The 19,455-nt window shown below is 34.1% G+C and overlaps 1 protein-coding gene across 12 annotated transcripts in view; it reads right to left on the reverse strand.

Annotated features, from left to right (window-relative positions):
- OSBPL8 (oxysterol binding protein like 8) overlaps window positions 1-19,455 on the reverse strand; it is a 163,869-nt gene that overhangs the window by 45,470 nt on the left and 98,944 nt on the right. For all 12 annotated transcript variants that reach the window (XR_010835844.1, XM_059081699.2, XM_067009779.1 and 9 more), the window contains 6 exons: window positions 16,948-17,018; window positions 10,932-11,009; window positions 9,017-9,118; window positions 7,419-7,622; window positions 5,024-5,108; window positions 3,173-3,344 (listed from right to left, as the gene is read on the reverse strand). Coding sequence is in view for 11 of the 12 variants with exons in the window: in XM_059081699.2 (XP_058937682.1) it covers window positions 3,173-3,344; window positions 5,024-5,108; window positions 7,419-7,622; window positions 9,017-9,118; window positions 10,932-11,009; window positions 16,948-17,018 (712 nt within the window). In the remaining variant the exon portion in view is untranslated. The remainder of the gene's footprint in view (window positions 1-3,172; window positions 3,345-5,023; window positions 5,109-7,418; window positions 7,623-9,016; window positions 9,119-10,931; window positions 11,010-16,947; window positions 17,019-19,455) is intronic.

Here is a 19,455-nt window from a genome sequence, read left to right on the forward strand (position 1 = left end):
AATTATTAGGAGGAAGGATAAAGGAGGTTAAGAATATTTAATTTATAAATAAGAAGGATATGTAACACTTACTGAGAATTTACTATGTGCAGGGTACCATTCTAAGTGTTTTATATAGTTTATCTCATTTAATAATAAAATAATAAAAAATAATAATAAATAATAATAAAATAATAATAAAATAGCCCTATAAGTAAAATTATTACTCTCACTTCACAGATTAATAAATGGAGGCACAGAAAAATTAAATTAAAACCTGGAAAATGTTAAAAGATGACACTCTGAGCTCTTTGCTTCTCTATCCTTTAGGTCTAGAATTTTCCAAAAGCAAAATTTTAGACTATTTCTTGCTAGATTTTTTTCTTAGTTTTACAAACATCATCCCTTGAATCAACCTATCACTTCTGGTCTAAAGAAAAACTTCAAGCCAAGACCACTAGATTCTCAAGTGAATGCAAATGAATTATGACTTTCTACCTGTAAAGGTCTCCAAAGTCACTCATAATAAGTCCAAAAATAAAAGGAGAAATGTATAAGGTAATTATATCAATTTAATACTGGACTGAGGACTTCCCTGGTGGCACAATGGTTAGGAATCTGCCTGTCAATGCAGGGGACATGGGTTTAATCCCTGGTTCGGGAAGATCCCACATGCCGCAGAGCAACGAAGCCTATGCGCCACAACTACTGAGCCTACAATCTAGAGCCGGCGAGCCACAACTACTGAGCCCCTGTGCCACAACTACTGAGCCTGCACCCTAGAGCCCACACTCTGCAACTACTGAAGACTGCGCACCTAGAGCCCATGCTCCACAACGAGAGACCACCACAATGAGAAGCCCGTGCACCACAATGAAGAGTAGCCCCCACTCACCACAACTAGAGAAAGCCCACGCACAGCAACGAAGACCCAATGGAGCCAAAAGAAAGAAAAAAAAAAAAATTGGATAGGCTTAACCTCGAAAAAAAACTCTATGGAGAGCTGGAAATGGAAATTTCAGCTTAAGGAAATGAACCTATGGCCTAAAATTGTTAAGCTGCCATACTCAACCTTATTCTTACTTACAAGACTAGGGTTACTAATCTTCACAAAAAGGAAAAAATTTTTTAAAAAAATCGCTTCCAGAATCAAAAATTCTTTTAGAAATTTCTCATTTAAGAAAGTATCTGTGGGTTTTGTTTGGTATAAAAAATTTGTAAAGTACTTTACAAATGAATACATGGTGCCGTTATATATAATAATTGACAGTTTAACAATGCTGACATAAGTTTAACAGAGCAGAGTAGTCCTATTTGATTCTCTTTTAGTCTCTATTTTTCCAAAATCTTCTTATGTTTGGATTTTAATCAGAGAACTTCTAACAGAAATTCATTTTTTAGAATACTTTTTTCCTTTACAATCATATATTTTAAAAAATGTAGTCTAAAATTGCTGTCTTTGCTTTCTTACCATCTAGTCTCTCCTTAATCCCTCACAATCTGGTTTTTATTTTCTCTTTTATTTTGTTTTATTCTCTCTCCCCTTTGGCAACCTGTCCAGTTTCAAGACTTCATCATCATTTCTATTTGATGATTTGTTTGATGATTTCCCATGCATGCAAGAATAAGCTTCAGATTCATGTTTTTAAATGCTTGGTTGACCACATCTATATATACTGGGACCACTGCATCCTCAACATGTCCAATATTTAATATATTATCTCCCAAATACGGTCCTTTATCATCTTCCCCGTCACTCAGGCTTAAAACCTGGTAATCTTTTTTTAACTTTACCCATTTCCTGTCTCTTACATCCAAGGAGATTCTAAGACTCGAAGGTAGGCTCCCATCCTTCCTCATCTCTGCATCATCAGTTCCTAGCTCATTTTCTCCTTCAGTTGTTTATGTCATTGTTTTCTTCCTACTATTTACAGTTGCCTGGCATTTTATTGTTTTCAAGCAAAACAAAACAAAACATCTCTCTAGGATTACATAGCTAGTAAACTGTTTACTGGATTCAAATTTAGGATCATATCTGATTCATTTTCCTATTCACAATGTGGTGAATTACAAAGAAAAGTGTATGGTATCTTACACAGAAAAGAGACTCAAAATTTTTTATTGAATAAATACGTGAAGCAGATGAATTTTAAGATCCCCAAATAAGAGCATTTAAGGATTACCTGGTATTCTATAATACCAGGGGAAAAGGCCCCAACAAAAACCCATTCCTACATCAGGTGCACCTCCCTCCCCCTCATCCTATCCCATTCAGACTCCTACACTAGGATAAAATAAAGCTCCAGATTATAGATCTGCAAAGAAAGGATGTAAAAGATAAGGTAATGGTGGTTTTATTTATTTATTTATTTTTGGCGGTTTTAAAAGAGAGTGAAAAAGAGTCAAACAAAAGGATAGGAAAAAAAAAAGTTCAGCTCAGCTTACAGGGAAGCGAGGAGAGAAGCAGTCTAACTTTGAGGAGGGTCAGGTCAATGCTGACAGAAATAAGTGGCTGCAGAGAAGCTGAGGGCTGGGGCCAGGGAAGAAAAGGGGAAGTCTATTTTTCCTGCAAAGCAACAGAAGAGATCTGAAACTCAACCTTCGTTTCCTTGAAGAAAATTTTTTTTAGTATTAACTACAATGAATGTTTCAGGGGAAAAAAAAAAACCACAAATAGGATACAGTTCCAATTTGAAACACAATACAATAGGAGAATTCCACAAATACCAAGTAGAATAAGTCAAATCCATTATAGAAAAAACAAAAAAGTGCTATAGAACAACAGTAAAAGGATGGATTACATCTCATTTTTATGAGGCAAAGAAAGGCTTCACATATGATATAATATTTGAGATTGAGATTGGCCTTGAAGAAAACACAGGAGTATGACGGAAGAAAAGAGCAAGGAGGACTAGAGGTAACTCTTAATTGAGGGAACACCAGGCACAAAGACAAGGTAGTTAGCATGGTTGTATTTAGGAAAGAACAAGTAATTCATATTAGCTGGAATCAAGGAAATAACTTTCTACACCTCACCATAGCAACTCAACAAATTTTAAACCAGGCCGTAGGGGTTTAAAGACAGCTAAGTTTCAATCCTGGATACGATACAAAAATTCTAGGCCTGCCAACTAACCTAGTGAATAACATAGTCTCGAAAATAATCACCAAATTAGTGGCAATATCTACTTACTGGAAGTTATCACCACTGTGGAGACTGTTAGCACGTAATAAGCCATACAAAGTCACATGTGTGCTCTCTGATGAGATGCTCAGGTCATGTTCCTTTCCTTCCCTGATCATTGTACGTTTAAGAAGACTAGAACATTTCAAAGCCAACTCCAAAGCATCCATCCAGCACCTTCCTAGAAGAAGACAGATTCATAAATAGTATAATTCAAGAAACTAGAAAAACTAGCATCCATCTTAATTTAACACTGTGAACTTTTAAACATACTATTATTTCTCTCAGAAACATGCACTGTAAAAGTTAATTAGAATATAAAATCCTGCCAGGATGTCTTAAGGCAATTTTTCAGTTTAATAAGTGCTTTTTACATTCTAAATATCTAGAAACCACTGGTAAATAAATAGCATTAATGTACATTAGAAAATACATCAATCTAAAATAAATGTACTTTATTTTTAAAAGCTTCAAACATTAACGTGTAGAATAACTGAAGGTACCAAAAAGGTACATGAAATATACCTAAGAGATTATGTTTCTACTATAAACAAACTATCTAAAAAATAATATTTTGTTGTTGACGGGACATCTATCCTAGGTTTAGCACCCAAATTTTAAGTCAGAAAAATGCCTGTCTAATACTGTTATTAACTGCCATATTCGTTAGTAGAAACATTAATAACTTAATTTTGTGTGTGTGTGGTTGACTCTCTCTATGTATTTTAATTTTTGTTTATATTCAACTATAGTTGATTTACAATGGTGTGTTTCAGGTGCACAGCAAAGTGATCCAGTTATACATATACATATATCTATTCTTTCTAAAATTTTTTTTCCCATTTAGGTTATTACAGATTATTGAGCAGAGTTCCCTGTGCTCAACAGTGCTCAGCAGTAGGTCCTTGTTGGTTATCTATTGTAAATATAATAGTGTGTATATGTCAGTCCCCAAACTCCCAATTTATCCCTCCCTTCCAATAACTTTATTTTTTTTATTAAAATTTAGAACAGTACTAGCAGAAAAAAATGTTAATTGCCCTTAAAAGTCATATAAATTTGTTTCAAGATATGGTGGCAATATCAGCCACCATAAATCATTTTCATAATGAAAGCTCATGCCTATGATATTTTAATTTAAAAAATAATCATCTAGTGAAACTAAAGTTTAGAAGGTTACATGATTCCCTAGGCTAAGCTAGTCTACACTATAAAAGTGAAGAAAAAAATCCATTATCAATTATTAAAGTTTTAAAGTTACCTTGCTTTCATACAAATTATACCCTCCCTATATTTGTTTCAGGAATTAAGTATTAAGTAATAAAGTACAGAATAGAAGTTTGTGTTTGAACGTCTTATGCAAAAAAACAAAAACAAAATAGTGTATACAGTGTCATGTTAATATTTAATGATGAAATATAAATAGTATTAAATGTACTTCTAAAATGACAAAACTTAATGAATTAACACAGAGAATACTAATCAAGTCAAAAGGTGTTAATATGTCAATAAAGGATGAAGAAGAAAACTCCAGGCTGCTAGTTTATCATTAAATATATAATTATATAATGCTTAAACATAATTATATAATGCTTATATATTTATTATACATAAATATATAATTATATATAATATATAATTATATAATGCTTCCTTCCTATTAGATTTCCCTATTTGTCAACCAAGTTGATGATATATTTAGTGTTCTAGGCAATTTATGATTATAATACCTCTGCTGCAAACTCCATACTAAACACCGATTTCCCAAAGGAAAATGCAGTGATCTATAAAAGTATACAGTATATTTTTAAGTGACCCTTAAAAATAAGGACCAAAATCCAATCCATCATTTGTATTTACCATCTGACTCTGAAGTAGCTCGGATGATCAAATAACTGCTAGGTAAGGGCTGAGTTATGGATCCAACTGCTTCACCTTTTGGACCCTTAAAAGTAGAATAAACAAAATAAACGGTGTACAGTATTATGAGATCTCAACTTTATATTATTCATTATTCTCTGTAATAATCTAAATGAGGCATGGATTATAATTTTAAAAAACAAACAAGCTTTAATTTCATGCTTCTTGAGAAAGCAAATGTTAAGTACTGAGGAAAGCTTTCCTCTTTCACAAAATTTACCTCCTTACCAGAAAACTGAACTTATAGTTAACATTAAGCATTATCTCTGCATATTGTTCACATATTAAAGAGAAACCTAAAATTTCCCATACGAGACCAAATTTTTATTTAACAGAGAATCTCCAGACCACAGAAACTATTAGATAAGAAATACTAAATTTCTGGAAGCCTAAAAAAACAGCTGGAAACTTATAAGAAAAAGAGAAATGAATTTTTACTAGGTCCAGGGAAAAATAATTTTTTAAGTTGTCAGATCAAAGAATAAAATGGATTTTAAGAAGCATAAACATTAGGAAGTAAAGATGGACATTTAAAGTGAAAAAAGTAGAAATAAATCAATACGATTTTAACAAATCCTATAATATCCCTTGGGTATTTTTCAAATGGCTTTATAATTTATGGTCTAGTTCCTAGAACCAGTATGGAGTAGGACCTTGAGTCAGACTGCCTGGGTTTCAATGTTGATTCCATACTAGAAAAATTACTTAAGTAACCTCTTTAGGCCTCAATCTCTTTATCTGGGTAATGGGGGAAATGTATATCCTCCTTACAGGAAATTTGTATCCTCCTTACCTCGTACCTTACAGGTACAAGAATTAAAAAGATTCCATATAACATGCTGAAAAGAGTCCCTGACACAAAGTAAAAATTTATAAACATTACTCTTTCCTAATCATAGACATTGACTTTTAAGCTGCTTAAACAATGTCGTAAGTAGGTTTTGCTTGTGAAGAATATTCTGATGTTCATATAATTATACAAATTTCCCTCCCGCCAATATTTGGAATGAAATAACTTGACATTTAAAGTATCTTTTAATGATTTAAAAATTCATTATAGGGCTTCCCTGGTGGCGCAGTGGTTGCGAGTCCGCCTGCCGATGCAGGGGACACGGGTTCGTGGCCCCGGTCCGGGAAGATCCCACATGCCGCGGAGCGGCTGGGCCCGTGAGCCATGGCCGCTGAGCCTGCGCGTCTGGAGCCTGTGCTCCGCAACGGGAGAGGCCACAACAGTGAGAGGCCCGCGTACCGCAAAAAAAAAAAAAAAAATTCATTATAAGTCTTACAATGCCTAAAAATAGTAGTAAAGAATAAATAATATACATATAAAAGATTTTGAAAGTAATTTTTTTTCACTTCAGAATGACATGATACAGAAATAACAGAGGTTTCATGGGTTAAATTCTTTCCCCTGTGGGAACTATATAATCTCAGAATAAAACTAACTCTGTAAACCTAAATTTATTCCTACTATGATTCCAGACTACTGAAATAAAGGTTAAAAGTCCAGGTCTTTTCCTAGGTGTATGTATATTGCCTAATTAAGCAATACCCAACAAATTAAAAAGCTGAAGCTACTTTTAGTTCTAATCTCAATTAGGTTGTTTACCTAAAGGAGGAGTCCTAAAACCTTTATTCAAGTGTAATTGACTTTAGAAACTAAAACAATGATCGCTTTGTAAAAAACTTAAGCTAGACTCATTTATTCAGTTAGCATGTACTGCCTGTCTACTGTTTGTAGAATTCCTTAGTATAATAGTTTATCAAATAGAGTATTTCTATTTTCTTGATTGTTTGTTTTTAAAACAAGGAGTGACCTCCATAATGCTTTTTAGTTATACAAGCATTAGAGCTCCATCTTCAACGAAAGCTGCCTCTCAAAAATATGTAGGACTGCTTCTGCTTATAGGCTTCCTATCACATATTTCCATCACTACAGGAAACACCACCAAAATAAATGGCAGCTTCTGTTCTAGGGAGTCTGACAATTTGATAAAGAGAAAAACACTCACAGTAAACAGGATACAGTATTACAAAGCAAAGCTGGTAATTGCAAAGTAAAAGAACAGTACAAACAATCCCTACAGACAAGAGATAAAAAGGTACAATATAAATTGGGGAAGCATTTTCTGGAGAAATTTTTAAGTCAGATCTTAAAGGTAAACTAAGCATTTTGGTGCACAGAAACAGAAAGAGGAATAATGTGACTGAAGACAAAAACAAATTTATAAGTTCTGGCAGAGGACCACAATCATTAATCATTCATTGATTTCTCTCAGTTCTACTTATAGATTGTCATCTTTACCTCTCACCTATATAACAAGTGCTTACTTACCTTCACTGCCCAAATGGACTGCTCCAAAGGATGGAAAAGTTTAAAACAAAAGCCATCCTTTTTTGATGGACGCTCAATGATCTCACAGGCATTCAGAAGGACTGTTCCTACCCATTGACCATTTTTTTGGGTTTTATAGATCAGTAGCACACCAGGTTTCAACACACACCACAATTTGGTCCAGCTCTTTAGAGTACCACGAATCTACAAAAATATAAGTTTATTTAAGAAATAAACCTTTGTTTCTCTGCTCCACAAGATACTAACCAAATAGAGGCAAATAGGGTATTTTAGTCTAAAATTTCCATAAAGTGTACACTTTAAATTCACTAGATGTATGTTTGTTAAGCTACTAAATAGCAAGCACTGGAAATAAATGTGAAAACAGCATGACTCCTGCTTCTGAGGAACTTAAATTCTAGTGGGAGACTGCATCAACAATTTCAAAACAATGTACCAAGTAGAATGGTTTTCCTAACCTTCCTGGCCAGGTCAGGGGCCATTAAAATATACTTTCCTAGTACCAAGATCTGGAGCTTAAAGACTTAGAAAGCAGAGCCAATATAAGTCAGAAGGTGTTTTCAGAATAATATCGAAGAAGAGACCCGTATTACTTGAACTATCAAGGAAACTATCACTAGACTTCTATTTTGGTAAGAAAACTTCCATGACGGATCCCATAAGGATTTTAGGTTGGAGGTTGTACCTACCCTTGGGGAAGGTGAAAAGCTTTCAGTGCTGGGGTGATTTCTAGGTGAAAGCCAGGTACTAAAACTTCCTGGGGGTCAGGGTCTTACAAGACCATTCTCAAAGTTAGCATTAGTCTAAAATATTCCTATCAAATATCCTACAGATTAGAATGATAAAGAGGATAGAGTGACTAAGATGACAAAAAATAAAAATAAGTGGAAATACCAGAGGCTAAAAGAATAAGGAGAAATAGCAATATGTATGTCGTTCTGCAAATTAATGCTTTTCAAATGGTAACTTTTATACTAACTTTGTCTCATATCTTCTCCAAAATGCAAATATACCAAGTCTACAATAATACTAAATGATAATTTGAGCAGCAAACAAAATACTTCCTTATAGCACATCAATGAGACCAGTGCTCCCCAACCTTTCTGGCACCAGGGACCGGTTTCGTGGAAGACAATTTTTCCACAAGGAAGGGGGATGGTTCAGGCGGTAACACAAGCCATGGGGAGCCGCAGATGAAGCTTCGCTGGCTTGCCTGCCGCTCACCTCCTGCTGTGCGGCCCAGTTCCTAACAGGCCGCAGACTGGTACTGGTCTGTGGTCTGGGGGTTGGGGACCCCTGGATTAGACTATATCATGTCACACAAATCAAAACGCCTTTTTAAAAGAACTGCTATCCATATTTGATGTTATTGTCAAGAGAGACAACATTAAGGTTTCTTCTCTCCATTAAGACTGGAACATAGATCCTCTGGGATATAATTAATAGTTTCTTCATCAGTGAAAAAGATCACCCTAGGAGATTTTTTTTTTCTTGCAGGCTTTTAAGTGCACTCTGGGCTTTCCTATTCCAGTTGGTAAATACCCAGCATTTGAATTCAAGAGTCAATACAAACTGACCTTCAACCAATCAGCCATAACGATAACAGAGGGATCTGTGATTGTACTGAGTAACTCCTTTGTGGCTCTTTTCTTTTCTTCTCGGTAATTTTTCTTTTGTACCTATTTTACAGAAATAATAGAAAAATTAAAAATTCATTAGAAATAGGCAATTTCTCTCCAATTTTTTAGCTCCATAGAATGTAAAAAATTTTACACTCTAAAATAAAATTCTAAACCTCTTTTAGAATTCTAGCATCTTAGGACAGAACTTTTTTTTTTAAGAGCTGGTAGAAATTTTTAGAAAAGCAAGGTTAGAATCTAGTTTTTCTGATCACTAGTCCAACTCTCTGTATATTTTTAAAGAATTGTACGTTTTTAAAATTACACAGTACATGAATACAAACTCATGGTAAAAATTTCAAACAACACAAAGCTAAAAGCCGTTTTTATTATACCCTCTCCTATTCCAATTCCCAGAATTGATCACTGTTAACCTTCAGGAAAACACTATCCTTTCAGGCCTCTTCTATGTACACAACCTATAGAAATATACAGCTTTTGTGTTTGTTTTTGTTTTTTTGAACATATAAAAAAGGTTCTCATATTCAATATTTTTTGGAGCATTTCAATTCTCTTTCCATTCCATGTCTACCTCATTCTTTTAACTGCTACATAGGATTCCTAGTATGAATAAAATAATAAGAGGTAACATTTATGGGACACACTCTGCATACCAGTCACTGTTGTAAGCACTTTACATGTATTACCTCATTTAATATTCACAATAACCTTGGGAAGTAGGACTATCATTATCCTTATTTTACAGATGAGAAAACTGAGGCACAGAGAGTAAATTGCCCAGAATCACATAGTAATTCATGGAGGCAGAATTCAAATAGAGGCAGCCTGGCTCTAAAACACATGCTTTTAAGCACCATGCTATACTGCTTCTATACTTTTTCTTAATATATTCTCTTACTGATGGAAATCTACTCTGTTGTCAGTTTTTCATATCACAAACAATGCTGTAGTTATTTAGGACTGGCAATTTTTCTCTCTTTTCTGACACTAATATATAAGATGTAAATAACTAAGAAACCACAACATTGAAACTAATTCATTCAAATTATCAAAGTTTTACCCTTCATAATTCACTCCTGAGATAATTTGGGAAAGTAGCAGTGAAGCAATCTTATTATTTATTGCTTTGTTGCTGTTCACGAAGGGGAGAAGATAACCTATCAGTGACTTTTTTTAAACTAAAACACAAAATTTTCCTAGTTGCATTTAATGGTAAAGAGACTACATACACACAAGAAATTTTAATAATTATACAGTCAAAAAGTTTTGACTTTGGTCTTTGTTAATATGCATATCTGAATTAACAGATTTCATATAGGATTGTAAATGCAAATACGTATAGGATCAGATATGGAAAAAATGAGGGGCAAAACAGACTATATGGGAATCAAGAATCAACTGGAAAGCATGTGTTCCTTAAACTCAAGGATCTGTGGCCATTCTGGAAGGCAGGCCCAGTATTACCTATTTCTTAGGAGAAGCTGGAAATCTGGACTTGTAATTGTTGGCTCAAATTTTTAAAACATTGTGTAGGTCAAACAAAATATATCTACCTGTGGGCCAAATTCAGCCCATGACCTAGCAGTTAGTAAACTAAAATTTCAAAGTGCAGCAGAGCTTCCCATCAGGTGTTACATAACGCAGTGGCGTGCTTGACTCAAGTACAGCTGTGCACAGATATCCAGCCCTCAGCACCCGCACCCCAGCTGAGGGCCAGAGTAGCACTGGGACAGTCATCAAAGAGTCTTTTCAGTCAACTCCAGCATGCCATACAAACATTAACATTTTTTTTCTTCCTTTAGGATTACAAATATTTATTTCTTTATCTTATTTCATAACTGTGGAAACTAACCTTGAGAGATTCTTTTTTTGTAAGCTTGCTTGAAGCTGAACTATCCTTCTCCGATCCATTATAAAGTTTAGATTCAGACTGAAATCACATGGAAATGAAGAAAAGAGAAATAATAATTAAAATTGCCACTTATTCTACACACACATATGGCACATAAAAACTAATGTTAAAACTATGTTTGTGACATTCTTCCCATTCATTGCTGTGATTTAGGCAAATGTCAATTTTCAAATACTGATTTTCCCTTTACAGTATTTGGGTTTGAAAACTAATCCACATTGAAGCCACAAAAAGACAAAAACTTATCAGTAAATTAATTTATAATGTGAGGTTAAATAAGATCATTTGTAAATCTTTGCATTCTATTTTTCAGAGTATTTCTGAAAAATACAATTATTTACTTATTCTTAGGACAAATGTATCCAAAACAGTGTAATTTTTTAAGTTGAAATATTCTAAAGAACAAAAAACTTCTAGCAAGTTGCTGCACACATCGCCCTGTTGCTACTCCTTCTCCAAAGGGAATAAATACAAACATCTTCAGAAATTAGTACTGAAACACCCTAAGTTGTACAGTGTTTAAAAATCAATATTCCTAGTACCTACTTCTTCCTAACTATCCAGTGTCCCTAAATTATTATTAATGTCTTAAACTTGTTTCCAGACTTTGTTTATACTTGATATTTCAATTTGATCCTCATAAGAACCTTGAAAAATAGGCATAACAAGTGGTTTTATCTCCATTTTCCAAATCATGAAAGGGAGGCTCAGGGACGTTGATTTTCTAAACAATTAATCAACAGCAGGGATCAGAACCTGGGTCTCTTAATCCAGTACTCTTTCAAGGAGACTACTTTCTTCCACCAGAGTAGAAGAATATAGAACTAAAAGCTGCTTCTATAAATCCTAGAACAATAAAATTAAACATATTCCTTCACTGTTCTATGTTTTTCATTTTTACCTACTGTTAGACATGGGAGAAGGTACTTAAAGTTTGTAGCATTACTCCCAGTGCCAGGAAAGTATATGGGGCTTGATCCAAATGGTAGCTTTCAAGTGTTTAATGGCCAGATCTACATAATATCACTAGATGTGATCAAGGATGAAAAACTTTGGGTACAAACTCCCTCACTCAATTTTAAGATCCATGAGGACAGGGACCATGTTTATTCATCAATTGTAGCCAGCTATCACCTGGGGAAAAGGAAGGGCTCAATAAATACCTTTGGAATTAATAAAATGAAAATGAAACTAGCATTTGCAGCTCATCTCTCCTAAAAATGCCTCTGCTACTGAGTACAAAATACGAATTATTATGTTGATGGTAATAACTGGCTGAACTGGAAGGGAACTGCAAACTACACTCAATGTAGAAGGTGGGGATTAACCTAATTCACTTTTTGTTGAAGTTACTCCTTTGAGAACTGGACTTGAAACATCATATTGCTTACTCCCATGATGATAGGATATATTGTGATATTAAAACCATTCCACAAAAGTCCTCAAGCCAAACAGGTCTCTGTCCTCTCCTTGCCGCTGGAAACTCAAAGATGACATGGCTACTGTCAGAGGAATATAATGGTTTCTATTTCCCACAGCTTAATAGGAAAATGTGTATTATAATGTACTTTTTAGATACTATTAAGTAAAGAATACTAATAATATTAGCTTAAAAGTTAATGAAAATGAATGGCTGTTTAACTCTTTACCAAGTACTATGTAAATACCTTATATGTTCTGCTTCACTTAATCCTCAAAGCAACCTTATGAGATAGTTGTAGTTCCTCCTTTTGCTAATAAAGAAACGAAGACTAACAGATTAAATAACTTCCCAAAGTCACAGTCATAAGTAGATGATCAGGGATTTGTACTCTGGTGTGCCTAATTCTCAGTCTCATGCTCTTAGCCATCTCATCACATTTATTTCTCACCTTAAAGCTGTTCATATAGAATCTTAGACTCAAATTTAAGACTTATCTTTATGAACAACAGGAAATCTATTTCCCTAGACATGACAAGATCTGGCTTGGAGATTCCTAAATGATTCTAGTATATAAGGGACCAGCAGGCCAGATAGTTGTCACATGAGCTTGGTAAATTACAGTACACATACTTCAAGGAATCCTTGCCATACTGTGTAGCTAGTTCTGGGAAAAAAAAAAAAAAAAGGATCCAGCAACCAAGTTCTATAGTCTTTTTAATGAAATACTACCAAAGTTTCCTGAATCAACAAGTTACCTTTTAAATACCAAGAATCATAAACTGTTTTTTTGTTGGAAACATTTTACTAAACTAAGTTTCCTCCTTTTATAAACTTACTGACCACTATTTTAATGATGATACCTTATGGGTTGTGCAACTATGGGAAGTTATTCAATCTCTTCCAGTCTTAGTTGCTCATTTATAAAGTAAGGATATTCCTACCAAGTCATAGGGTTGCTTTGAGGGGTAAATGAGGTAGTGTGCATGATGTGTTTAACACAGTACTTGGTATACTGTGTTTCAGGTTTGTGAATATCCTCTAGATTGCAAGTGTTGACAAAAATATGACCTTTAGATAAATGGAACGTTAACATATGAGAATACTTTTGACTTGCTTTGAAAACTATAAACTACTGCAGATATAAGGAATAATAACAATAATGATAAGTTACTATGACTCCATCAGATATTTGATTTGTAAAGGTTTTTTTTTTAATGTCCAAGGAAATATATTTTTTACAGCAAGAGGTAGATGATTTAGCAAACCTACAGGTAAGCAGATTGATGGCTGGAGAATCAAGCCAAGATCTCGGCTCAGAAGCCCCTTGTCCTTGTAATAGCATTCCTTTTTTCCCACTAGAAATATTATTGATGCTGGCAATTCCTTTCATTGAGATGGACAATTAAAAATTTATTTAAAAATGCTAAAAAGAAGATGGGATGATCTGATTAACTGATTTCTCTAATTCACTCATTTACAGGATGCATGAGAAACAGGAACTGCCTTTATTTTTAAAGTGGCGGGGGTTGGGGGGAAGAAGGATACCGCAAATTCAGTGACCAAAATGACAGTACTGATACTTTCTGCATCAAATTCATAAAAGTATAAGGTTAAAATTATTTAATGGTTTCAGTTATGCAGATCGATCATAGAAGGAATAATAAGATTTTGCTTCCCCAAGTTATTTAGGTAAGAACAAAATCTTCAGAATTCCATGAGAATAAGGTTTGATGATAAATGTATAAATTTTAGGATTGTTCTGAAAAACAACAGAGTGGAATATATGTTAAAATATATAAGGACAGGGCTTCCCTGGTGGCACAGTGGTTGAGAGTCCACCTGCCAATGCAGGGGATGCAGGTTCATGCCCCAGTCCGGGAAGATCCCACATGCCGGAGCGGCTGGGCCCGTGAGCCATGGCCGCTGAGCCTGCGTGTCCAGAGCCTGTGCTCCGCAACGGGAGAGGCCACAACAGTGAGAGGCCCGTGTAATGCAAAAAAAAAAAAAAAAAGTATATATATATATATATATATATATATATATATATATATGGACAAACTAGTGACTATGTATCTCTTAAGTTAACAGAATAAACCAAGATTAAATCTAAGTTAAGATAGAATGAATAAGATTCAGCTCTTGGAAAATAACAGAATGAGTACAATTTTACTTACACCAAATAGTTACCATGTCAAGAAGCCTATTCATTCACTGTAGTTCTTTATTCAAAGTAAGAAAAACGAATTCTCAAACACCTATTATTAATCAAGTACTTCATGAGGCACTTACAGCATCACAATCTGAGAGTTAGATCTTACCTCTTTTGTACAGATAAGAAAACTGAAGCCACTTTGAATTCTAGCTCTACCATTTTGACCCTTGAGAGTTATTTAACTTCTCTAAGCTTTGGTTTGTTCACTAATAAAATGGGGCCAATAATACCTGTCTTCTAGTATCCTTAAGAGAATTAAAAAGACACTTAGCAAGCTCTTAGTACAAAGTAGCTATTAATGTCATTATAATTAGCATCTAAGAAGTCACAGGTATTATATGACAGTCAAGATTCAAACTCACTTTTTTGACCCTAAAGCAGTGAATGCTTGCTGTGCAGTAGAACTTTCTGAATAACAGGAATATTCTATATCTGAGTAATCCAATATGGTAGTCACTAGCTATATATGGCTAGTGAGCTATTGAGATGTGGCTAGTGTAAGTGAGGAACCAGATTTCTAATTTTATTTAATTTTAATTAATTTTAATTTAACGTTCACACACAACTAGGTGCTATTGTACTCAAGGTGCAGCCTGTGTTTCCTTTTATTTATTAATGCACACTGCTTCATTAAGGTATGTAAACTTGCTTTTCAGGCTCCCTGCCCTCCCCACCCCTCCTGCCCCTCCCTCACCCTCCCATTTAGAGACTACATATAGATGGCTGTGGTAGGTAGATCTGGAGTTTAGGGTTCTGAGTAGGAATACCACTATTCCATACATTCACCAATTCTGGTATTAACTGCTTGAAAATAGGTTTTTAAAATTCCATAAATTTCACTGTATTTCTAACCATGGCAGAACCAAGATAAATCATCTCCTCATTAATTATGTATTGCATATAAAACGATAAAGGTATTTCTCATGCATACGTTATATACATACAAAGTCCTACTAAATTTTCACCTTATGTACTTATATACATATAAGTACAGGATGGACCTTTATGTAATGAATACTTGAAAAGTTAAGTGTGAATAAAATCTGTGTAAAGCATATCATGCAATATGATAAAAAATATATCATGGAATCCTCTCAACCACTCACAAGAACAGGAACAAAATATGTAGGGTTTTACAAGCCAAGCCTACTGCTGAGAATAGCAGAGAATTTGCCAGCTTAAGAAATAGATTTTCGGACTTCCCTGGTGGCACAGTGGTTAAGAATCTGCCTGCTAGTACAGGGGACACGGGTTTGAGCCCTGGTCTGGGAAGATCCCACATGCCACGGAGCAACTAAGCCCGTGTGCCACAACTACTGAGCCTGCACTCTAGAGCCCGCGAGCCACAACTACTGAGCCCACAAGCCACAACTACTGAGCCCACGAGCCACAACTACTGAAGCCCGCGTGCCTAGAGCCTGTGCTCTGCAACAAGAGAAGCCACCGCAGGAGAAGCCCATGTACCACAACGAAGAGCAGCCCCCGCTCACCGGAACTAGAGAAAGCCTGCACGCAGCAACAAAGACCCAATGCAGCCATAAATAAATAAATAAATTTATTATTTTTTTTAAAGAAATAGATTTTCTTACAGTCATTGAAGTTTAATTCCACAAACATAAAAGCTTCTCCTGCTACTAAACCTGACCAGAAATAACAGTCAGAAGTCAAATCCATTGACGAATTATAGAAAATCTAGTGAATTACAAACCCCATAGGAAAGTCAATGCATCATACAATACTTTTCAAATTTGAATAGTACTCTTAAAGAAAAAATTCTCAGCAGACTTAAGAATATGTACAAGTATCTCATTTGAAAATTACTAATTTAGGGAACTATGTCTTATTCTAAGAAAGTGCCTTTCAATTGCACACTATTATAGCAAGAGATGTTTGGCCTTTAACTGGTAAAATGTACATGTCTTGATTGTCATTTGAATGAACCCCAAACACTTAGAAATTTAAAAACAAAACAAAAAAACCCAATGAACCCTGACTATCTCTGTTTCTCTATATGGAACCCTCAGACTTCAGTCTGAGATATACTGCTATAGCAGACATACCAGAACAATATCACTCAGGATAGAACCCTGGTTACCAATAGGCTATATTTCCAAGTAACCAAGAGAACCTAAATCAGCCCCAGGGGAACTTTCCTTTTTTCATATATACTACATGGTTTAGATATACCAACATAAAAACATCCCATAAAAATCTGATAGGATTTGTGTTAGTTCACTCATCTTAAATATTAGAAAAATGTTGTGGTCTTAAATATTAGAAAAATGTTGTGATCATATATTTGAGGACAACAATATGCTTACCTTGCTCTTTGACATAGAAAGGGAAGATTCATCTTTGTTTTGAGAAATGTCTTCCTTTCCTCTTTCAAAACCTTTAAAAACATAGTCATTATTTCAGTATTACCACATTTGAACACATATAGGCATTAAAAAGCAAATGCACATAAGTTATTCAATTTCAAATATACACTATACAATATTTGATATACATCAGTGCAAGAAGCCTAGACTCAACATACAGTTTTAAATTATTATAGTTTAAAGACTACTAAGGGAACATGTCTAGTACAGTAATTCTTTAGAATAAATCAAGGCTTACAGAGGCGTGGTGTCTTTCCCTGAACCCATCAACATAAGCTAAATACCTCTTTTCTCTGCTCATTCACTTGGCATGAATTCAGGACTCATGGAACTTTTATTTCAGTTAGCTGTTTTCTAACAAAGAACCAACCCAACATACTTTTCACACCTCTTGCCAAACTGGAAAACAACTCCAGAATGGGTGATAAAAGAATACTAGTGAAATAAATCTGAATTGAGGGACAGACTTTTAAAAAAATCTAATAATGTATTTATTGTGAGAATTAAATGAGCATGCATAGAAAGCAATTAGCACAGTATTTGCACACAGTATGTATTCAATTAACATTGACCCTTAATATGATCATTGTCACTGACTATTGTTATATAAATTCTAAAAGGATAAATCTAAAATATGAGTGCATTGGGATATATGCACACATCTTTCCTATCATGTAACACATTAATATAGCACTAGCAAAAGCAATTAACAAGTTAATGCTGTAAGGATACAATTAGAGAAACGTTAATGCTGAGATGTGTGTGGCAGGCATAAGAGGGGTGGTACTCATTTTAATGAAGTTCTTTCTACTTTTGAGGACAAGTAATATTAACTCTTCCCTAAAACTATTTGTTCTGAGTCCAATAAAAGCGTATATAAAAATATAATCATTCATAAAGCAGCGTTTAAAAAGTTATCAGTAGTATCAGTGCCTGAAGCATTTAAAAATCATTTCTAGCATATCAATGAGACCATTTATTCTGTATTTGGTTTATATTAGCTAATACAAATCCATTCCATTTTCTTAATTCAGAGATTTTGCTGTTTTTTTTTTTTTTTTTTTTTTTTTTTGTAATATGAAGAAGGAATCTTTTTATTTTCTTTTCCATCTCTGGTAAGCAGAAAGATCAGGCAATCCTAAAACCAAGGAGGGAAAAAAAGAAACCTGTTTCATAAATCTAACATGGAATTTTAAAGGAAAACTTACTGGGATTTGAAACTTTAGTGTAAAGCAAATCAAAGTTATATAATTCAGTTTAAAAATTCTAAAATATTTATTCAGAGTAATAAACATTTTGTAATAAGTAATTCTTAATTCTAATGCATTAACACAAATTATTTCAAAGATCTTGTAAATACATGTACAAGAGAACAAAGATTTTTCTAAAAGTATATATTACGAATGGAAAAAAGATGATGTTTTCCTTTATTCTCATAAGAACTGAATTTTACTTTAATTTCTCTAGTTTGGTTTTGGTTTCAGCTCAATCTAGGTCAATACATTTATTAGACTAAGAAAAACGCCCACTTCACTGTGTCTACATTCACATATTATTTTAAAAACAGAACAGTAAATTAAAACAAAGTGGAAGTTACAAATCTGAATAGACTTTTTTTTTTGAACTTTTTTTTTTGAACATGCAAATATGTCTTGCAGAAAGTTTCAAATGTTGGAAAAAGACACATACAAAAGCAAGATGAAACTAAACAAAAAAAGGGCACTCATAAACATAGGTTGTATATTATGTCAGACCAATAAATGAATCCCATTTTAAAAGATTTTCTATACCTCAAACTAGCAAATCAAATCATTATTTTAAAAGCTGGCCCTGATGACTTCCAAGTTATTTAAAATTACAGCGGATAAAGCAAAAGGCTAAGTCTGGTCCAATACGTTGAGTTTCAGCTAAGTGCAAATAAGCAGATGAGTAGCTTAAAGTGCAATGACCATATAAAAGTGTTCAAAAGCCTTAAACAGAAAATACTGCCATACTGTACACTAAGTTTTCAAGGGTAATTCCAAGGTAAGCAAAGCAAAAAGCAACACATGCAGGACTCTTTCTTTAGACTGGATAAAGGTAGCTTCCTAAAAACATGAAAAATAATTGTTATCTTAAAATGTCAGCAAAAGTATTATATTTGTTAGAAGCCAGAAAGGGCTCAGCCAAAATACTTCTTAGACTTTTATTTGTTTTCCATGTATAGGGATTTAAAATTACTTAAAAATTACTCCTTTATTTCTTAAAAATGTGATATTATAGATAAAATCCTGAAGCCTACAATACATTATTGACCATTGTCAATAATGCAGAACAGTTTCATATCATGACTTTTTACCAAGTTTGCTTATTAGCGATAATAGGTAGTAAATTCTCTTCCTACTATCCTCCTCACTGCTACCATGAGATAGAAACCTACATCCCCACCCAAATGGCTAAGATCAAAAG

This window comes from Kogia breviceps, chromosome 12 (genome assembly GCF_026419965.1).
Source record: "Kogia breviceps isolate mKogBre1 chromosome 12, mKogBre1 haplotype 1, whole genome shotgun sequence".
NCBI classification, from domain to species: domain Eukaryota; kingdom Metazoa; phylum Chordata; class Mammalia; order Artiodactyla; family Physeteridae; genus Kogia; species Kogia breviceps.